At 41.2% G+C, this 23,429-nt stretch overlaps 1 protein-coding gene across 1 annotated transcript in view; it reads right to left on the bottom strand.

Moving 5' to 3' along the window:
* PDE10A (phosphodiesterase 10A) overlaps positions 1–23,429 on the bottom strand; it is a gene marked incomplete at its 5' end in the record, with an annotated part of 146,927 nt that overhangs the window by 67,881 nt on the left and 55,617 nt on the right. The window contains 3 exons of the mRNA XM_040238759.1: positions 2,165–2,335; positions 12,981–13,030; positions 13,526–13,646. Coding sequence (XP_040094693.1) covers positions 2,165–2,335; positions 12,981–13,030; positions 13,526–13,646 — 342 coding nt within the window. The remainder of the gene's footprint in view (positions 1–2,164; positions 2,336–12,980; positions 13,031–13,525; positions 13,647–23,429) is intronic.

A 23,429-nucleotide genomic window follows, 5' to 3' on the forward strand; every position in this document is an offset into this window, starting at 1 on the left:
TGTTGTTGGAAGAGGGTGTTTGCTATGACCAGTGTGTTCTCTTGGCAAAACTCTATTAGCCTTTGCCCTGCTTCATTCCGTATTCCAAGGCCAAATTTGCCTGTTACTCCAGGTGTTTCTTGACTTCCTACTTTTGCATTCCAGTTCCCTATAATGAAAAGGACATCTTTTGGGGGCGTTAGTTCTAAAAGGTCTTGTAGGTCTTCATAGAACCATTCAACTTCAGTTTCTTCAGTGTTACTGGTTGGGGCATAGACTTGGATTACTGTGATATTGAATGGTTTGCCTTGGAAAGGAACAGAGATCATTCTGTCGTTTTTGAGACTGCATCCAAGTACTGCATTTCAGACTACTCCATTTCTTCTAAGGGATTCCTGACCACAGTAGTAGATATAATGGTCATCTGAGTTAAATTCACCCATTCCAGTCCATTTTAATTTGCTAATTCCTAGAATGTCGACGTTCACTCTTGCCGTCTCCTGTTTGACCACTTCCAATTTGCCTTGATTCATGGATCTAACATTCCTGGTTCCTATGCAATATTGCTGTTTACAGCATCGGACCTTGCTTCTATCACCAGTCACATCCACAACTGGGTATTGTTTTTGCTTTGGGTCCATCCCTTCATTCTTTCTGGAGTTATTTCTCCACTGATCTCCTGTAGCATATTGGGCACCTACCAACCCGGGGAGTTCCCTTTTCAGTATCCTATCATTTTGCCTTTTCATACTGTTCATGGGGTTCTCAAGGCAAGAATACTGAAGTGGTTTGCCATATTAGGCAATCAAATCAACCAATATCACTTCCTAACTTAGCAAAACCACTCAAAGGAATACAAGAAAACTGAATGAATATCAAAACATCAATTCTATTTACTCACTTTCTGCAGTCTATAGGAAGCTTTTCATGAATCAAGACTAGCACAGATCTATCCTTTGCAATTTACAGATCTTTGGAAAGCTTGTATACGCATACAACACAACACTTTAAGTGAGAATTTTTGCCATATCTACTTTTAACATTCACTTCTTAAAAATGAGATGGACTCAGTGTACACTATTGTGGGGTTTGAGGTGCACAGTGAGCTGGTCTGCTGCATTTGGACACGGTACTAGGATCGCCAGTGCTGCTGGGACCCCCACCAGTAGTGTCATTATCTTTTCTTTTCCGTGGTAAGAATGATGAAGACCTAGTCTCTCAGAAAGTTTGACAATTATAATATTCTTGTCTATATAATTATACTGTGAAATATGTATTTTAAACACTTTTTTCTTTTTGATAACTTTTTTCTTTTTGATAACAGTAAATAGCAACCTGATTTGTTCAAGGTCACACAGATAATTATTGGCAAAAATAAAATTAAAATCTAGATTTTGCAACTCCAATTTAGCACTTTTTCAGAGCAAATTCCTGACACCAATGAACTTGTGTGTATGCTTGTCAGTTTCCGAGTCTGAGCTCACATAGGGATATTTGTCACAACGTGCACGCATACTGGGGGAGGCTGGTCTGAGGGCTCCATCTGGTCCTGTTCTCTGTACCCCCGGCCTTGGTCAGACTACACTGAGTCTGGCCCCCTGCGTGATTTGGTTGGCTAAACTGGAGGTTGTGAATCTGATGCAAGCAGAGGCTTGAAAACTCACCTGCGTGTGTCTGCTTCTCCGCTTCTCTCTGACCCCTGCCACCACCATAAGATGCCAGGCTAGCCTCAGTGGAAGGGATGGGACACACACAAAGAACAAAGGCCACCTTAGCCTGGCCAGCTCCCAAGGGATGCCCAGACAACCTCAGATGTGCGAGAAAGCTCGGGTCAGCAGAACGGCCGATCTAGAGACAGTGAGTGGTTGTTGCACGACACCACTAAAATCTGGGGCAGTCAGTCACACAGCTAACTCACTCAAATCTATCCTGCTGGGATACGAGCCAGCAAACAGTAATCATTAACTTTATATGTATATCAGCATACAGGCAAATGCTGAAAGAAGAACTGCTCAAACCTAGCTCTTAGGAGGTTATCAGATATATTTCTTGGAGTACAAAGAATTCATTTACATATACAAATGCTTTTATTGATCGGTATCTTGCTTTTATGCTGCTATAACATGGTTTAAGTTACAACATCAAGAGTATATGTTATCTTTCTTAATTAAATACTTCAGTTTACAAATGTCACAAAAGGTGAAAAGCCACTCACCCCGAGGATGTCTTCCACCAGCAACGTTTTCCTGGACTTGGCCACGTAGGCAGAGGTGGTGGTGCCCTGGGCGATGGGACCAGCGGGGATGAGCTTGGGTTTTCCTTCCTTGATTCCAGGCGGGATAAACACACAAAGGCTCTAAGAGGAAAAGAACGCGTTTTAGAAACTGTCCTGTGCTTTTTGACACGGGACGCAAAGACTCCTAGACTCTACTTAATGATCACAAAAAACCTGTGAGCCAAGGGAAAGAAGCACCCCAAAATGAGGGAGGTGCTTTGCGAGGACCACACTAAGCATCTGAGGTGGAATGCCCACGGACACCGGACAAACGCTAGACGCAGGACTCGCACGAATGTCCATGTGCGGGAAAACTCTTACAGCAGCCTCCAATTTTTATCCACAGGAAATGCTAACATGAAGACAGAAGCATCAGCTGTCCTCGGGCTCTAGAAGCTGCCAGTCAAGAAGCAGATGACACGCCCCGCTTCCTACAGGCATGGCACATGGTTCTGTGACTACAAAGTCAGCGTGAGGTGGCTGTACTCTTTGACGTTCATTAAAAATCTTTCCCAGAACTTTACTTTTCTTGTTGTTTTAATAATCGACCACTCCATTCCTGAAACTGGCCTGCCCATAATATTACAGATTTAGAATACTCTTGGTAAAACCTTTGTTTTTCTCTGCACATACACACCAAAAATTAAGTAAATAAATAACTGGACAAACCTGGGTGTATCTCTCCGCCTCAAAAGACGAGGCAGATAGAGAACATTTCAAAGTATCTTAAATTTATTTTTTTTTAAACACAATCAATTATTTTGACTAAACCCAACCACATTTTAAAATAAATTTCTACTAAACAAGAATTGCTGATCAAATCATCTGGGCAGGGGGAGCAATATTTTGACAGAACTGCACTGTGATCTTCTACTCAATTTAAAAAATATTAAAGTTCTGGTAAATTCTCCCAACACTTTACTTTTATCTTAAATGGAACTGCTGTAACTTAAGGATGATGGCCTTTTGAACTAGTAAGTATCACGCAATCCTCTGAGGTGTTGCTTTTTAGATAATGTGGTTTTCCAACTTTGGAATGTCGAAGACACAGAAGACCAGGGTTCAATCCCTGGGTCGGGAAGATCGCCTGGAGGAGGAAATGGCAACCCACTCCAGTATCCTTACCTAGGAAATCCCACAGACAGAGGAGCCTGGCGGGCTAAGTCCATAGTGTCACAAAGAGCCAAACACAACTAAGCCCGCGTGCGAGCACACGCACACACACACACACACACACACACAGTCAAAGAACTCTTTCTTCAAACAAAATCTTACAAGGGATTGAGCCCTATAAACCTGAGCTACTTCAACCAGTGGGAACAGAATGGAGGAAACAGACCCTTGGCTCATTCTGTGTCCTTTAAGTCACCATTATCTAAAGATTATAAATTCAAGATAGTTTTATTCATTAGTATATCTACATTAGCTAGGACTGAGTTTAAGCAGTAATTTACTATTAAGCACAATGTCTGTGAAAATTAGTTTTAAATTGCTTCTTTTAAAAAGTTTTAACCTTAAAATCTTTAACTACAAGTTACACACTTTAAAAAGATTTTTTTAATTTAACTACATATGCGATGATAATTGACCGTTGGACCATACGCATTTTTAAAGTGGCTAGAAATCAGTCACTGTTTTTACAATAGTTACTGTAATCTGTTATGCACCAACCCACATGTGACATAAACAAATAAGAATTTCATTAGATTTAGTATCTATCTTGCAAAATATCATTCAGTGTGTTACCCTTTCTTACGATTGACAGGAGAGTAGCAAAATGATCCAAGAACAGGAAGAGAGATGACTACAATAAAAATATAAAAAACACAGTATATGTTGGCTGAAGAAAAGTCAGAATTGACAATGATTTTTTCAAACTATGAGAAAGTTAATTACAAGGATGCTGAGTAATGTTTCTCTTCTCAAAGTCAGAACTGCAGGAAATGAACTTAAATTGACCCGAGTCGTTTGGATAACTTTTAAAGAACTTCTCGAGACACCAACAGAAAACAAACGCTAAAGCAAGCTCCCAGCAGAAGCTCTGGATATTTTTTAACAGTTGTTGACTGCATGTTTTCGTTGTTTGGAGATATACCACAGACACTTCTTTCGGCTGACTTTTCTATAAGACCATTAAGGCTGAATTTAATAATATCTTCAAGTTACATTTTGCTTCGTAATTCAGTAATGACGAAATAGCTTATATGGTCCTGTATCATTTATTTAATATAAGCATTGATTGCCTCTATGCAGACTTTCTAGACGATACACAAAAAATAGACAAGCAAATACTGTACCGTGGGTACATGGCAAGCTACTCTGCATACTAGACTTGCTGAAAATAAATGATTTAGAAATCCTTCAATTACCTGACTGTGGAAAACTTCTCATGGAAAATAATTATCAAAAATTAAATTATTCTTTACAGTGGGGACTTTGTACTTGTTTTAGTAATTTGATTATGATTTTTGTTCACATTTATCAAATAGAAAGGCTTACAAATGAGAACTGAGAGCAAGTGCCAACAGAAAAGTAAGTTGTCCTGTGAAGGCCGAAGGGACTGGTCACGTGAAGGCAAAGTGAGGGCTGACCCAGTCAGACGCCTGTTTTGATGCTTTCCCAGCTTCAGTGTATTCAGGTATTTGGGAACAGAGAAAAGTTCGTTAAATCTACCTTAACTCCCTCCACAGAAATAATCAAAAAGATAGTTACGGATTGAATAGTCTTCTTTTTCCCACTGGCTGAACGGACATTTTCATCACGTAAATCCTCGAGTACACTTGGGTCTGTTTCTGAACTCTCAATTCTGTACCACTTGGCTTATTTTTCTACCACACTGTTTTAATTACTGTAATTTATAGTACATTCTGTGATCTGGGAAGCCAAGTCTTGCTTCGGTTCTTCATGTTTCAAAATAATCCTAATTTATAAGACACACTTTGCACTTTTCATTGATGAATGTGCTGGACAAACACATTAATGACTGATGGGTGGAAAAAAAGGTTTTCATAAAGAAATGGAAAAATGAGGCCAGGACTCTATTTGTCAAAATCAATCATTATGAGTTTTTTAAAGATGTATTTTTAAAGAACTTTAATACAATACTTAAAATTTACTTTCAATTTAAAGTTATTACAAAATGTTGGCTATATTTTCCATATTGTAATAAAACACATGCTTGGAAGCCTATTGTACACCCCAATGTTTGTACCTCCCATACCCCCATGTCAATTCTTATGAATTTTGACATAAGAATTTGACTGGGATGTTCAAATTAATAAGATGAAAAAAGATTATACTCATGATTTATTTTCACAGGAAGATGAATGAAAACTTTCATCAAATATCACTGCATAACATATTAAATATATTAAGGCGATTATACATACATTTATAATCTATAACATCCAGTGTTGAGATGAGTCTCTAAAATTAATTTCTGCTCTAATGTTGTATAAATCTATGAAAACTTTTATTAGCACACACTTTTTAGAAGCTAGAGATGAAAAACTACATGAAAACCAAAAACCAAGAAAAGGTTCCGAGTTTCACGTCTCAGCCAGCCCTACCCTTTCAAGAAGAGCTTCATGCATCAGGGGGTGCAGCTGACCCCCGACTTGCTGGTCACTGCAGCTGACAGTGCTGCACGCGGCCTGGACGAGCCCCTCACCTCCCAACGCCAGCGAGGAGACTGGCCACAGGGCTGGAAATCAGTCCAGACGCCAGGCAGTGGCAGGGCATAAGTTAGTTTTCTCATTATTTCAAAGAAACTCATGATGACCTATCCAGTATTTTTGTGGTAACAGTACATTTCCAAAAATATTTCTGAAGTTAAACCATTTAAACTAAAGGAGATTGGTAACAGTAGTCATAATGACTAAGCTGACTCAAGGAAGAAATAAAAAAGCATTCAAGTTATTTTTAAAAATCAAATTTTTAGAAATAGGTTCAGTGGAAAAAGAATCATAGACTAGACTACTGCACATTATTTCTTAAAAAAACAGGAGTTTCTGATGAATTGGGAACCTGATTCATTGACATCAACTACAGAGATGTCTGCTTTACGTGGTAAACATTTGCTCTCCTCTTTCTCCCCATAAACAATTCAAAGTTCAGTTTATCCATGAAACTTCTCTTTTATGTTAAGGTTTCAACTCACAACCAGTTAAAGTTCGGAACCACTTTTTAAGAAGAAAACAAATTACTGAGGTTTACCATTAAGTTATTTTTCTTGGAGACACTAGATGGCACTGGAGAGTAAATGAATTTCACTCCATGCAGAGGGAAGCAGCAACTAGCCCTAGGTTCCCTGGAACGTGAGCCAGATCCCTAACTTTGTTTGCATAATTCTTACTAAAGTTCACCATGCGCTGACAGTCACACGGCTACTCTAAACTAACACATAAAGAACTATCTGTGAGCTTACTTTATGAATCATAAAGTCTGATGAATCATTAGAGATCACAAATTTTTCAGCTTTCACAAACTAGTCTTATAGATAATATATATATATATAAACTATATTAGGACATTATAGGAGAAGGCAATGGCAACCCACTTCAGTACTCTTGCCTGGAAAATCCCGTGGATGGAGGAGCTAAGAGTCAAACACGACTGAGAACTTCACTTTCACTTTTCACTTTCGTGCATTGGAGAAGGAAATGGCAACCCACTCCAGTGTTCTTGCCTGGAGAATCTCAGGGACAGGGGAGCCTGGGCTGCCGTCTATGGGGTCGCACAGAGTTGGACACGACTGAAGTGACTTAGCAGCAGCAGGACGTTATAACATATGCTACATAGTAACTGGAGTACGTGACTAGGTATGAAGCAAAAAAATCTCCATCGTGAAGAAATCAGTTTTGCCCGGCAAGCATTTCAAGAGCACCCTGTGTGTGCTATGTGCCGGAGACTGGCATTGGCCGGAACACGGAAAGCTTCCTTTGCCAGATTTCTCACAGACTGCTTCCTCCTTCCTCTTCCCTTCTTGTCTACTAAGGGAGAGGTCTCCTACGCTCTGTTCAAACAGAGCTCACCATCCAAGCTCACTTCAGTGTTACCAAGGCCAGACCCCACCAGCCAATCAAAGGCAGGGTCCCGGAGCACCTCGGTTCCTCTCTGCTCACATGTCATCATACAGGATAACTAACAGTGGATTTCTTCATTTCTCCTACTGACTGTACATTCTTTGAGGACAGGAATAATTTTTATTTATTTGTAGGCTCAGTAAATTCAACATAGATTTTGGTACATGACTGGTGTCTAAAATGGCTTGTTAAATGACATGCATAGACATAATGCTTAACCAATGGAGGTCAAACTAAGATTCAGAAGGTTTGAGAATCTTGTCAAAATCCCAAAGTAGTGAATTGGAACTCACACAATCCAACTCCAGAATGGAAACTCTTTGGAAAACTGAGCAACTAACTGGGGAGCTTTCCTTCTCTTCCCGAGCTCTGGAACAGTGTGGCCAGGCAGCCATTCCCTCTTCTGAAGGGCTGTCCCCAGTTAGTGCCATGCGAGCTCAGAGTAAGGAACCAACTGGTTCATCACCCGCCGTGTCCCAGAGCGAACGATGGCCTGAACAATGCTGGTGCTCAAAACCAGTCAATGTCCTGCTGCTGCTGCTGCTGCTAAGTCACTTCAGTCGTGTCCGACTCTGTACGACCCCACAGATGGCAGCCCACCAGGATCCCCCGCCCTTGGGATTCTCCAGGCAAGAATACTGGAGTGGTTTTCCATTTCCTTCTCCAATGCACGAAAGTGAAAAGTGAAAGTGAAGTCTCTCAGTCGTGTCTGACTCCTAGTGACCCCATGGACTGCAGCCTACCAGGCTCCTCCATCCATGGGATTTTCCAGGCAAGAGTACTGGAGTGGGGTGCCATGACCTTCTCCGTCAATGTCCTATTGGCTTAAAAAAAAACCCAAACATCATTTCAACACTGCGTTCAATTTCTTCCGCTCACTGGTCTATTGGCTTTCTATCATCATTTGGATAGAGAGTTTTCTATCATCAAATGGAACAATTTCTATTTTCCTCAAAAACTGTCCAGTTCACCTACATTTTCACCTTTGTAAGTATGCTCTCATAATTTGCTATTTTCCACTCTATTGTTTTATTGTCTTTTAAATTAGCTTCAAAATGAGTTCAATAATCACATTTAATGTATTATTTTTAGTGCTTTAATACCATTTGTTTTCTACCATCTCCTAAATTTTCTGTGTTTTAATTTTTTTTCTCTCTGGTAATATGAATGTTGGTTTTAAATTCTACCTGTATAACTTCTGATATATTTAAATATCATTTAAGCCATGTTTTTCAATGCAGCAATTTCAGAAATTAAATTATTTCCACTGATTCTCATTGGTGAAAAAAGAAATTAATACTTTTATAAGAATGATTTAGTCCATGCCATGTCTGTCTTAATCCTTATATTAATATTTATTGATATCAAGACTAAAATTTTTATTGTAGTCTATTTGGGTTGCATTATTATAATTTTGCCACTAAAGTATATACATTTTGTTTTGAAAGTGAGTCACCAAGAAATACTTTCCAACTATGATTCAAAATCCAGAGACAATTTTTAAAAACATTGATAAATATCTATAATATGTTGTCTTTCATGTACAAAGGAAGAAATGTAAGAAAATATACATGTATCTCCTCATCTGTGCAAAGCAATGTTTTACTTTATTTCATATAGTTAGCTTACATTTTAGAAGTATGTCAACATCTGTTGCAAGTAATATGGCAGATTAGATAATTTGACACTCCTGAAAAAAACAATTGTAAAATTACTTAAAGGCTAGATAAAGAATATTTCACAAATATTTTATAAGGCATTGCTGGGCTGAGAAGATTGGAAGGATCCAAAGAAATCTAAAAGGAAGTAAACAAAGGGACTCTGGGAGGTGAGCAAATTCCAATTTTTTTTTTTTTTTCGTGAGAGCATCAGCTAAAGCCTAGATACAGAGTTGACCCTTGAAGCACATGGGTTTGATCTGTGTGGATCCACTTACATGCAGATCTCCTTCAACAGATACCACGGTAGCACTGTACATCCAGGACGGATTGAATGTGCAGACGTGTACCTGTGGATTCTGAGGGCCGGCAGTAAAGTGACACGTGGATTTGTTCGAGGGTCAACTGTATTGACCTCAGCAGATTCGCATGGCTAATAGGAGACGAGAGGTAAAGCCTGAGACCTCACTACTGGGAAGTCTAATGGGAGACCCCCAAGCGGGTCAGGACCAGCCCAGGGCTATGGGCTCATCTCAGTCTGAAGAGTAAAGACACCACAGCTGCAAGGGGATGACAAGGAAACCAGAGTACCTTGAATTTATTGCTGCAGAGAAAATAAAAATCTCATCTGAGAAGTAATAACTGCACATTGTGTGGACGTGAGGCTTGAATCCATACCACTCAGTGGTTGGGAAGAAAATCTCAACTATACGAGTTAATCAAAATAGATTTCAATTGGTGGTACCTTCAGTGAATGGCAAAATCAAGTACATATTTGATCTCGAGAAACAGAATGGGGAAGGAACAACCTCAAGAGTATCGACTGAAAGGGGCCAAAGGAATGATATGACTTAAGTAGAACCCAGTCATTATCCCCTAAAATTATCCTCCCAGGGAGAAAGGCCTCTTTGTGAGGCTTATATGCTGGAGAGAAAACTGGATAAGCAAATAATCAAACAAGGCACAGATAAACATGTAATTACAGGTTCAGCTCAGTGCTATGAAGGAGAAGGATCTGACATTAAGAAAGTGTGGCAGAGTGGAAGCTGACTTAGGAAGGTCAGGAAAGGCTACCGTTCTGCTCTGCCCTGCTGCTCCTAGGGGCTGCACTAACAGGATACACTTGGTCCCTGAGATGTGGGGAAGAAAGGGGTAAAGACTCCATCAGCCTGGAGAGAACCACGGAGAGTCAAGCAACTGACCTTAGCGGTTTAGAATGAGGTGCCAACTAAAGCCTGAGAAGACATTACCAATCCCTCAATTAAATTACAAAAAGTGAAAGGATTAGATACATGTAGAATTATATTTTACGGGCTTCCCTGGGGCTCAGTCAGCAATGCAGATCGCTTCCAGCACAGGAGACCCAGGTTCCATCCCTGGGTCGGAAAGATCCCCTCCTGGAGAAAGAAATGGCAACCCACTCCAGCACTTTTGCCTAGAGAATGCCATGGACGGAGGAGCCTGGTGGGTCCACAGGGTTGCAAAGAGTCGGACACAGCTTAACAACTAAACCAAAACAGAATTACATTTGGGATATTTGAGCTGCAAAAGCTTTTTCTAAATCATAATCAGGCAGAAGTCTGCAACAACAGAGTAGAGAAGTATAGCCGAGTGATTAAGAGCAGGCGGTCTGGGAACCTAAACCCCAGCTCTGAGCCAGGCCCTGTTAGAGGCTCCTGCACAGCGGACCAGGCTCCCAGTCGTCTGCCCTTTCCACCTCCGCAGACAAGCTCTCCCCACCTTCCCATTCTCCTCTACACAGAGCAGAAGAGGGCCAGCCCACAGGGCAACCTCGCCTTGGTCTAGGGGTCATGTCATTTCTTTCCAGGTAGAACAGCCAGAACGCTGAGTCCACAACCCAGGTGTCAGCAGGGAATCTACAGGTCCCAGTTTGGGTCACAAACAGCTGTGACTGAAGGTCAAGGGCCAAAATACAAACACAGCTACTGTAGACCATCCCTGAGGCTTGTGTGGAGATGTCAGGAAGGAGTGATAAGACGTGGACTGCTGTAGTTAGAAATCATGAAATACTAGAAATCATGGAAACTATTGTAAATTATTGCTTACATCTGCATCTACAGCGACACTCACAACCTACGTGTCCATCGACGGCTGGAGGGATAAAGAAGCCGGGGTACATATACACAATGGAATACTACTCAGCCATAAAGAGGCACACGTTTGAATCTGTTCTAATGAGGTGGATGAAACTAGAGCCCATTACACAGAGTGAAGAAAGTCAGAAAGAGAAACAGAAATATGGTATACGACACAAATATGTGGAATCTGGAGGGACGGCACTGATGAATCTATCTTCAGGGCAGCAGTGGAGAAATAGACAGAGAGAACAGACCTCTGGACAAGGTGGGAGGAGAGGAAGGAGAAGTCGGGAGAGGTATGGAGAGAGAAACATAGAAATTTACAATACCGTTTATAAAACAGATAGCCAGTGGCAATTTGCTGTGTGACTCAGGGAACTCAAACAGGGGCTCGGCAGCAGGTTGAAGGTGAGGAGGGAGGCAGATGGGAGGGAGGCCCGGGCGGGGGAGGGACATGGGTGTGCCTAGGGCTGATTCTTGTTGATGATTCATGACAGAAAATCTCAAAATTCTGTAAAGCAATTATCCTTCAATTAAAAATTTTTTTAAATATATTGTAAATTACTAATTTTTTAAAAGGAAGTCTTGGTTTTTAAATAAAAATTTCAAAGTTTAGAAAAAAATTTTTAGAATGACTAGGACAGAAATCTATTCATTATTTCAGTAGCTTCATCATTTTAAAATACTACCAGTATGTAAAATAGACAGCATTTACAAGTAGGAGTAATATCTGAATAATTCTATTTAATAAACCCTCTTGCTGACTGCTTCTATGAAAGAAAATAAGAGAGAATACAGGTGAATACATAAATGAATAAAGAGCGGTCCTAATTCTAAACAGCTGTTAATCTTGTAACACAGATCATCACAACATAAGGGGAGCAACGTTGTGCAAATGAAGAGGTCACTTATGAGTAGGGGCACCCAGCCAATGAGGACTTTTTGTGCAATGACTTCCGGGTTTGGACTACTTTACTATTCATGAACACTGCTAAAAATATCAATACTGTGTCTCTATTCCTATTAACATTTTGTATAATATAAATAGCATACACTTTGCTTACTCACAAAACAAGTATCACATTGCAAAAATACATTCCAAATCTCAAAGAACAATGCCTAACACACAAGAAATGCACAGTAAAAGTTTGCAAAATAATGTTATAACTGGGTTTTATTCACTTAACCTATGAAGATAAGTGTTGCTGGTTCAGAGTATTTTTCTAAAATGTTACAGATGTGTTAACACCATAACAGAAACTCAAATGCCAATAACTGAACGTCCTGAAGTAGTTTTGAAAGTGCCTAAGCGAGCTGCACTTGACCGCAGACGGTGCTTTAAGTGAGTCAGTCCAGAAGAACAGGGTCCAGCCTGTTCTGCCGGCGGGTGGACCAGGCACCCCTGAGCAGCTCCAACCCCAGAGGAGCCCGAGTCACCACCCCACAGCCCAGGAATCTATACGCAGCAACTCCATCCCAGCACTTTTCAGAGTTAGCTTTACAAAGTCTACAAACATCACGTAAAACTTCTGCTCTCATTTGCTTCTACTGCAGATTGCGTGTAGAAAAAGGGCATAGATTGCCCCCAACACCCCAGCCCACAGTGATGAAATAACTTCTGTATAGAACAGTGAGTCTAGAAACGCCATTCATGAAATAGCACACCAGAAACCAAACCAAAACAATAAAAAAAAAAGTTAAGATTTTCATGACTAAACGTCACAATGTTGGTAAAATACTCAACTGGTAATCACCACGTACAGAAATAAAATAGAAAATGCTGGTTAAAGTACTTAATTATGATACATTTGCTGTTTATAACATAATTTTACAGCTTATAACATTCTCTTATCTAGAACACCTAAATCTAAATTTAGATACTTACGTTATTGCACTCTCCAAGGAAATACAGTGCAAATCCATCAGCTTTTGTGGCTGCCAAAGTAATAAGAAAGGAAGAAACTAATCTCAATGGGAGAATATAACATGCATGAATTCTCTAAGGTGAGACTTCAAATATGAGTTTTTCGAATGGATTTGTTAGCATAATTAATTTTCATACAGTAAACTGAACTAAATAATTTATGGCTTTACTGAATTACATACTTAGAATATTTTCATTTCTTTTCATTAGCTATTTCTGTTTTTAAGATGTGACATTCTCAAAGGCACACAGCAGTGTACTATGTAATAATATATTGGTCAAAGTTTAAATATTAGAATTATTAGAAAATATTTTTAAAATTTGAAACATATTTAATTTTAAAGCATTTAAAAAATAGACAAATGACATTTATAATACTGAATAACCAATATAAGCATCAACCAAAAAGAATGATGTATATGCCTACATGTCATCAGTGAAGAGAACATAACTTAATTTACTTTGGTATAATCTTTCTACGAGGAGGAACATAAAGCTTTCCTTACCGATTTTGATGATGCTACTCAGTTCATAGAGGAGTAGCTGGTTGTCTCCTCCTGTATCCAACCGTTGTTCTATATAGCTGTTTAGTTCATACACGACTCCTTGCATATTTGTATCTTGATACTTTGAATTAAAAAAAGAGGCATAATTAAATATAAAAAAATAAAAATTCCTTAGTTTGTCACATATGCAATTAATATACATGACTTTATATTATATATTAGCTGTTCATGATATTTTTATAGAGCATGATTTAATTATTATGATGGACCATAAAAAAGAGACTGAAAGTTAAAATTGCTACAACTTAGGATACCTATAGACTCCATGAATGAATATTTATATTAAAATATAGAGTGTTACAAGTACTTAGGATACCTACAGACTCCATGAATGAATATTTATATTAAAATATAGAGTGTTACAAGTTTGTTTCTGAAGTTTTAAATACAATGTAATCAAGCAAGCTGGATCAGTAAAAACAGTTCGGAAATTTGTTAACTGACTGAAACGTCCTAAGATGCCCTGCACTGGGTGAAACAATGCTTGTTTATTACTCTCCACTCACTGGGGCCCATGCAGTGACCCCTGGACCCAAGTGAGTCTGATCTCAACTCTGCCAGGAGAGCAGGAAGGGAGGCTCTCGCGGGAACCCCCCAGCAAGCCCGAGGGGCTCGCGGCACCGGGGCGCCAGGGCAGGAGCTGGGGACAAAGGTCTGGGAAGACGGTGGAGGCCACGCCCACTGCTGTGTCTTCTTCAAAGGACGGAAAACCCATCTTGTTGTGAGCCTCTGTGCCACCGAGCATGCCTTCCCAAGCCTCCTCTCCAAACCGCGGACATGGTGAACTTTAAGATAAAATTCTCTCACTCAGGCTCAACAGGCTCCCAGGGCTCCCTGGGGCACTTAGCCTAAAGGCTTCTCCAGGGTGGTCTCTGAACTCTGCAAAACGTGGTGATCAAAACGTGGTGATCGTCTGCTGCAGAAAGCATCTCAGGCTGTCTCTCTCTTTCACGCACTCACTAGACCACTCAGCCATCTTCCACTCTGAAAGCCCTACCGTTCGTTGTTACTGTTGAGCCCTGCACTCATCCCTCTGCGGGATGAATACACAAAAGAATGGATGAGGCGATCAGTCAGTCGCTCCACAAACTCGCGCTGCCAGAGCTGACGAGCCACTACCATACACACACTATTCCCAAGACGAGAAATGCTAGAGCCTGGACAAGGCAAAACTCCAGTCCTCAAGGAACTCACACTCCAGCCGGAAGAGAATAAGTAAGCAAGTTACACAGTGCGACGGAAGGTGATGGGCACGGCGCAGACAGGAGACCCGGGAAGGCTGATGTACTCAGCTTTGGAGGAAAGGACGGCTTTTTAAACGGGATGGTCAGGGATGGAAGGATCCAGGGACACGAGAGACACAGACAGGCTCCGGTGAAGCCTAGAACCGTGAAGGGTGGGTCTGCCTAGCGCCCCCGGCTGCCTTGTAGAAGGATGCTGGTTGTCCACCACCTCTCTCTGCTACTGACCTATTAACAGACTTAAGTCCAGGCAGACCCCAGAAAATGAAGTATCAAGGATAAACTGTCAAGAGATGAGACGGATGAGATTCAGCTAACCTATACAGACCTGGGCTTTGGTGGCTCAGAGGATAAAGTGTCTGCCTGCAATGCAGGAGACCCAGGTTCGATCCCTGGGTCGGGAAGACCCCCTAGAGAAGGAAATGGCAACCCACTCCAGTATTCTTGCCTGGGGAATCCCATGGAGGGAGGAGCCTGGTAGGCTAGAGCCCATGGGGTCGCAAAGCATCGGACACGACTGAACGACTTCACTCACCCGTGGAAACCTGGGAAACAAATGAGGATGAACCTCATGGGGGCTGAGGTTGGGCAGAATAAAGATAACATCGGATCAGGCAGATGGAGGAGGGGTGCAGTAAACAGAAGTACCGGGTTCAGTGGGCTTGCACTCAGGACAGCTGAAATCTGCACCGCCCACCCTCCCCAAAGGCTGATATTTAATGCAGCTGAAAATCAGAACTTCTCCGGTATATATTCTGATCTTGGCAAGACTGGAAGGCTAGCGTGGATTCCTCCTGCCAGACCCAGTGACCCGCCCCTTAGCTATATCTGATGGACACTCCCTTCCTCAAGGCCATGACAAGTACATTCCCCGGGCCATGCCAGCCTGTGTGCAGAGCTCGGAGGTGTGGGCCATGGGTGACTCTGGGAACCACTACGGTTCAAAGGGTCTTCCTGATTCACTGAGCATATGGGGTCTTGGCCTCGCAGGGGATAGGAGGCCACGCACACTAACCAGAGACAAGGCAGGTGCTGTTAGCACAGTGGACAGAACAGAAGCTGCGATCGGAATGGCCTGGCCAGCGGAGGTCTTCAACCTGCCTCAAGCACCTGACCACGGGGTCCCTGCAGCTGAGACAGACAGGGTGACCTCCCGCCTCAAGGTGGGTTCTTAGTCTCTCAGTAGAGGAGTCCCTGTAAAAATGATAGCAGACTGACTTCCCTGACGATGTAATTCTGAGACCAGCCCTTCAATGTGACCGGAATGCAGCGCTGAGATCAGTGACCAGCTGCTCTCCATCTCTTTGGGACAGGAAATGGGTCGTCACACACAAGCGAGAACAAGGAGACACTTGGGGTTATGGACACTTTATCATGAGGTTTCCTTTCAAGTCTCTGAGCTTTCATTTTTATCATTTGTGTAATAAGAACATTGAAATAGACTGTATTTAAGATATCTTTCAACAGTAACCTTCTGTGGCAATCTATGACCTCAAATTTTGTTGCTGTTTATATTAAACTTCAAATTCTAATCTTGAAAATAATACACGGGTTACTTTCAGTAGACCCTGTTTCCTTTGATTAGCAATAATTGCATAAATACCATAAAGGCAAAATATTTAACTATGATTACTAATTTATGCTAACATAATATTACCTCTCAAATATCAAAGGTTCAGATGGTAAAGAATCTGCCTGCAATGCAGGAGACCTATGTTCAATCCCTGGTTTCAGAAGATCCCTTGGAGAAGGGAATGGCAACCCACTCCAGTACTCTTGCCTGGAGAATCCCATGGCCAGAGGAGCCTGGTGGGCTACAGTCCATGGGGTCGCAAAGAGTTGGACATGACTCTTTCTTTGAATGTGGATCATTCAAATCACAATATACTAAAAATGTTAAACTATATATAAATATGAATAATAATAACAATTATCTGGCCTCAGCCTTATGGCCATTTTGCTGCTCATGAGTACTCTTATGAGAAGAAAAGCAGAGGGAACAAGTGGGGATGAAAGTCAGCTAAGGCACTTCTCCTACAGAAGCATGATGAAGAAAGTTCACCCAGAGATGAATTCAATTTAGTGGAGTAAACTTTCAGTTCTATGTCTTGACTAATAGGAAATTACAACAGTATATTAGTGAAGTTGTTAAGAACTTGTATTTGCACAGCATTTCAACTTTGCAAAGTCCTTTCACCACTGCCTTTATTAACAGAACCCATATAAAGTATGCACTGAGTATCACAGACATTTCTCAATCAAGAGGAGTCAGAACTCGAAGGTTCAATGAATTGGGCAGTAGAAACCTTAGAATCAAACTGGACACAGTCACCTTCATTTTCTGTTCCACATTGGTTTTCAAGCAGTAGTTGCTTTTCATTAGAGAAACCACACACACACACACACACACACACACAAAGGATTTGCAGAGATATGACCCCGTTGATAGGACTGTGGTGATCTAACATTAAAACTGGGAACTACGTCAGCCAGGCACTGAAACTATGAACTCTACCAAGCTCTGACAGATGGTGTTGTTTCTCATGAAACGGCACCATGTCCTAAATCGTCCCTGTGAGTTTGCTGTGGTGCCTGAGGGCATCTGGAACACAACTTGGGGACCAGGGAATAGCCACTCTGTCACCCAGAGAGAAACAAAATTTTACATGACGCAATGATTCTGGAGAAGATTCTTGAGAGTGCCCTGGACTGCAATGAGATCAGACCCATCAATCCTAAAGGAAATCAACCCTGAACATTCACTGAACGACTGGTGTGGAGCTGAAGCTACAATACGTTAGCCACCTGATGCAAAGAGCCAAGTCATTGGAAAAGACCCTGATTCTAGGAAAGATTGAGGGCAGGAAGAGAAAGGGGCAACAGAGGATGAGATAGTTGGATGGCATCACCGACTTGATGGACATGAGTTTGAGCAAGCTCCAGGAGTTGGTGATGGACAGGGAAGACTGGCGTGTTGCAGTCCATGGGGTCGCAAAAAGTCGAACATGACTGAGCAACAATATTAGTACTGACTGAATCAGTTCAGTTCAGTTCAGTCGCTGAGTCATGTCTGACTCTTTGCAACCCCATGAACCGCAGCACACCAGGCCTCCCTCTCCATCACTGACTTCCCGAGTCCACCCAAAGCAATGTCCATCGAGTTGATGATGGCATCCAACCATCTCATCCTCTGTCATCCCCTTCTCCTCCTGCCCTCAATCTTTCCCAGCATCAGGGTCTTTTCCAATGAGTCAGCTCTTCACATCATGTGGCCAAACTACTGGAGTTGCAGCTTCAGCATCAGTCCCACCACTGAATACCCAGGACTGATCTCCTTTAGGATGGACTGGTTGGATCTCCTTGCAGTCCAAGGGACTCTCAAGAGTCTTCTCCAACACCACTAAATGGAGAAGTATTAATTCCAGGTTCAGAAAGAAAGCTGAGAGCTGGTCTTACCAGAAGAACAAGTATTCTCAGACTTGCTAAAGTGAACTAGGTGTTTAAACAATAACCAGAAGTTCACTTCACCAGGAGAGCTTGGGTGAAATTCTCAGACAGTGGAGGTACGTTGGATAAACACAGACATACATGCAAAAACAGTTCAGTTTTCAGTATACAGCTCAATATTTGAGTAATATCTTCTATTCATCCTTCTTTAGATTTCTTGTTTCTTTTAAAATTTACCTTTTTGTCACTTTTTGTTTTGACATCAGTTCAGTTCAGTCACTGAGTCGTGTCCGACGCTTTGCAACCCCATGAACTGCAGCACACCAGGTCTCCCTGTCCATCACCAACTCCCGGAGTCCACCCAAACCCACGTCCATCAAGTCGATGATGCCATCCAGCCATCTCATCCTCTGTCATCCCCTTCTCCTCCTGCCCTCAATCTTTCCCAGCATCAGAGTCTTTTCCAATGAGTCAGTTCTTTGCATCAGGTGGCCAAAGTATTGGAGTTTCAGCTTCAGCATCAGTCCTTCCAATGAACACCCAGAACTGATCTCCTTTAGGATGGACTGGTTGGATCTCCTTGCAGTCCAAGGGACTCTCGGGAGTCTTCTCCAACACCACAGTTCAAAAGCATCAATTCTTAGGCGCTCAGCTTTCTTCACAGTTCAACTCTCACATCCATACATGACCACTGGAAAAACCATAGCCTTGACTAGACAGACCTTTGTTGGTAAAATAATGTCTCTGCTTTTCAATATGCTGTCTAGGTTGGTCATAACTTTCCTTCCAAGGAGTAAGCGTCTCTTAATTTCATGGCTGCAATCACCATCTGCAGTGATTCTGGAGCCCCAAAAAATAAAGTCTGACACTATTTCTACTGTTTCCCCATCTATTTCCCATGAAGTGATGGGACCAGATGCCATGATCTTCGTTTTCTGAATGTTGAGCTTTAAGCCAACTTTTTCACTCTCCTCTTTCACTTTCATCAAGAGGCTCTTTAGTTCCTCTTCACTTTCTGCCATAAGGGTGGTATCATCTGCATATCTGAGGTTATTGATATTTCTCCCAGCAATCTTGATTCCAGCTTGTGCTTCTTCCAGCCCAGCGTTTCTCATGATTTACTCTGCATAGAAGTTAAATAAGCAGGGTGACAATATACAGCCTTGATGTACTCCTTTTCCTATTTGGAACCAGACTGTTGCTCCATGTCCAGTTCTAACTGTTGCTTTCTGACTTGCATACAGGTTTCTCAAGAGGCAGGTCAGGTGGTCTGGTATTCCCATCTCTCTCAGAATTTTCCACAGTTTATTGTGATCCACACAGTCAAAGACTTTGACATAGTCAATAAAGCAGAAATAGATGTTTTCTGGAACTCTCTTGCTTTTTCCATGATCCAGCAGATGTTGAAATTTGATCTCTGGTTCCTCTGCCTTTTCTAAAACCACCTTGAACATCAGGAAGTTCACAGTTCACGTGTTGCTGAAGCCTGGCTTGGAGAATTTTGAGCATTACTTTACTAGCATGTGAGATGAATGAAATTGTGCGGTAGTTTGAGCATTGTCTGGCATTGCCTTTCTTTGGGATTGGAATGAAAACTGACCTTTTCCAGTCCTGTGGTCACTGCTGAGTTTTCCATATTTGCTGGCATAATTTCAACTTGAATAGTACAAGAGAGTCCTATATACCATCAATTATTTACATTTGATCATATTTGCCTTAGCTTAGTCGGTAAAGGGTCTGCCTGCAATGCCGGAGACCTGGGTTAGATCGCTGGGTCAGGAAGATCCCCTGGAGAAGGATATGGCAACCCACTCCAGGATTCTTGCCTGGGGAATCCCATGGTCAGAGAAGCCTGGCAGGCTACAGTCCATGGGGTTGCAAGAGTCAGACATTACTTAGCAACTATTCCACCACCATATTTGCCTTATCCTCATTGTAAATTCTTTCCCTTCCTTCCCCACTTCCCTCTCTCTCTCCTTCCATCTCTCTCCATGTGTGTCTTATCTATCTATCCATTTATACACACACATATATACACATAAACTAGAAATACATATTTTATGAATATTTGAGAAGAAGTTGTTATGTTCCTTTAACCAAAACCTTCAGTGTATATTTTCTAAGAAAAAGAACAATAAGAGAGTAAACACTGAATTTGTACAGAGTGTGAGAGACATAGATCAATATAGTTATCATAATCAGAAAAATAGATAAATTCATATTCAAATTTCATACCTTGTCCCAATATTGTCTTTATAATTATCCCTTCCTCACTGGGCGAGGTTCAAATTCCAAATCATATATGCCAGTTAGTTGTCACGTCTCTTTCGTATACTTAATGTGGAACAATTCTACAGCCTTTCTTTGCATTCTTGAACTCAATGTTTTTGAAGAATATGAGTCAATTCTGATTTGCCTGATATTTTCTCAAGATCAGATTTAGAGGTTTTGTATTTTGGGCAAGAGTACAGTGAGGTGATGGAGGAAGAACACCATCGTCTATCCTGTATTTTCTCTTTGGCATTCTGCCGGGGAGAAGAGCTTTCTGTTTCCCTCATTCATTCATTTACATGAGTACGGGCGCACAGATGCTGATTTTATTCAATGTGTTAACTACTTAATATTAATTTACATTGTTGTACATGCATTTTAATGCTCAAATTGTCCCAAACTTGACCAATGGAAACCCCTTCAGGATAGCTCCCATGCTCTTTTCACAAATCTTCTTGATTCTGTCAATACTTTCTTATCAAACATTTTGCTAGCCCTTGATCCAGCTATTTCTGCTTCTCAAAGAAGACCTAGTTTCTTTTAGTGGCAAATGATATTTAAAACCCAAGAGCTGGAGCTATAGGTGCCCACTACTGTCACTGATTCTAAGCTTCTCATCAAGACAAATATAATATATACATATGAGAGAACCTCATGTAAGTATATGTATTATATTATACTTACATGGGCAATTAATCTATGACAAAGGAGGCAAGAATATCCAGTAGAGAGAAGACAGTCTCTCCAGTAAGTGGTGCTGTGGACACTGGACAGCTACATGTAAAAAGGTGAAACCAGAACACTCTCTAGCACCACATGCAAAAATGAATGGATGACAGACCTAAATGGAGACCAGACACCAGCAAACTCCTAGAGGAAAACGTCAGGAGAGCACTCTTACACAAATTGCAGCAATGTTTTTTAGATCTGTCTCCTAGAGTAAAGAAAATAAGAGCAAAAAAATTTTTAAGAAAGGATCTGATCAAATTTAAAAGCTTTTGCACAGGAAAGGAAATCATTAACAAAACGGAAAGAAAACCTACTAAGTGGGAAAAGATAGTTGCAAATAATGATTGACAAGGAGTTAACATCCAACATATATAAACAGCTCACCAATTCAACATCAAAAACAACAAAGAAACTGATTTAAAAACGAGCAGAAGAACGAAGTAGACATTTGTCCAACAATATTCAACATCAGTAATCATTAGAGAAATGCAAATCAAAACCACAATGAGATATCACCTCATACTTGTCAGAATGGCTACCATCAGAAAGAACACAAATAATAAATGTTGGTGAAAACAGAACTCTTGTGCACTGTTCGTGGGAATGTAAACTGGTACAGCCACTGTGGAAAATAAGGGGTTTCTCAAAAACAAAACACCAACCTAAAAATAGAACTATGTTATGACCCAGCAATTCCATTCCTGAGTATATATCCAAAAACTCCAAAACACAAATTAAAACAGACATACGTACCCCAAAGTTCACAGCAGCTTTATTTACCATTGCCAAGATATGGAAGCAACCTAAGTGCCCGTCAACAGATGAATGGAGAAAGATGTGATATAACGGGATACGACTCAGCCATAAAAGAGGAAACATTGCCGTGTGCAGCAACGAGGATGCACTTGGAGGACGTTATGCTACATGAGATAAGTCAGAGAGACAAAGCCTGCATGACATCACTTATATGTGGAACCAAAAAAGTACACCACACCAGTGAATAAAGCAAAAAAGAAGCAGGCTCACAGAATAGGGACAAAACTAGCAGTCACCAGTCAGGAGAGGGGAACAAGAAAGGGCAACTCTGGGGAAGAGGGTTAAGAGGTACACACTATCACATATAAAGTAAGCTACAAGACTACGTTGTACAGCATGGAGAATAGAGCCAACATTTTATAATAACTCTACATGGAGTACCATCTTTAAAAACTGCTGCTGCTGCTGCTGCTGCTGCTAAGTCGCTTCAAGTCGTGTCCGACTCTGTGTGACCCCACGGATGGCAGCCCACCAGGCTCCCCCGTCCCTGGGATTCTCCAGGCAAGAACACTGGAGTGGGTTGCCATTTCCTTCTCCAATACATGAAAGTGAAAAGTGAAAGCGAAATCATTCAGCCATGTCCGACTCTTTGCTACTCCATGGACTGCAGCCCACCAGGCTCCTCTGTCCATGGGATTCTCCAGGCAAGAGTACTGGAGTGGGGTGCCATTGCCTTCTCCCACTTTAAAAAATGTTAATGACTAAATTGTACACCTGAAACTTATATTGTGTATCAACCATACTTCAATAAAAAATAAGATTTTTAAAAATGAAAGCATAGTTCTCAGAAAAATATAGAAACAAAATTATACTAAGCAAATACTTAAGTGGGTTATTCCTGGGTGGAAAAGTACATGTATGTTTAACTTTACAAGCAAGTGGCAAACCTTTTTCAATGTTACATATTAAAAATAAAGTTATCAAAATGATTTGGGTATTTTAGAGGAAAATAAGTTATAAATAAAGGTCATTTATTTCATACAAACACCACAGGCAGGAGAATTTTAACTAAGCATGGGCAATCACAATGAAGAGTTAAGGAAACCTGTGGGCCTCAGAGGCACTGCAGGAGAAAAAGAGCTAGGAAAGAAGGCGCCACTGACTCTTTGCAAATGCTATTGTAAAGTTTAAAAATCCTGAACAGAAAGCAAGGGATTAGCAGATATTCATCCCGACACCAAGGGGAAGCTGCCTAGCTTGTCCCGCACTTAACAGAGTACACAGGGAAGGCTGCACGTGAAGCTGGTTCAGAGTCCTCCACAGCAGACTTCAGGAGTTCAGAGGAAGCATCTTACAAAAAGCTACAAAGGATGGAGAAACCTGGATGAAGGCCGAAGAGC

This window comes from Oryx dammah, unplaced genomic scaffold (assembly GCF_014754425.2).
Source record: "Oryx dammah isolate SB20612 unplaced genomic scaffold, SCBI_Odam_1.1 HiC_scaffold_4, whole genome shotgun sequence".
Classification (NCBI taxonomy): Eukaryota; Metazoa; Chordata; class Mammalia; order Artiodactyla; family Bovidae; genus Oryx; species Oryx dammah.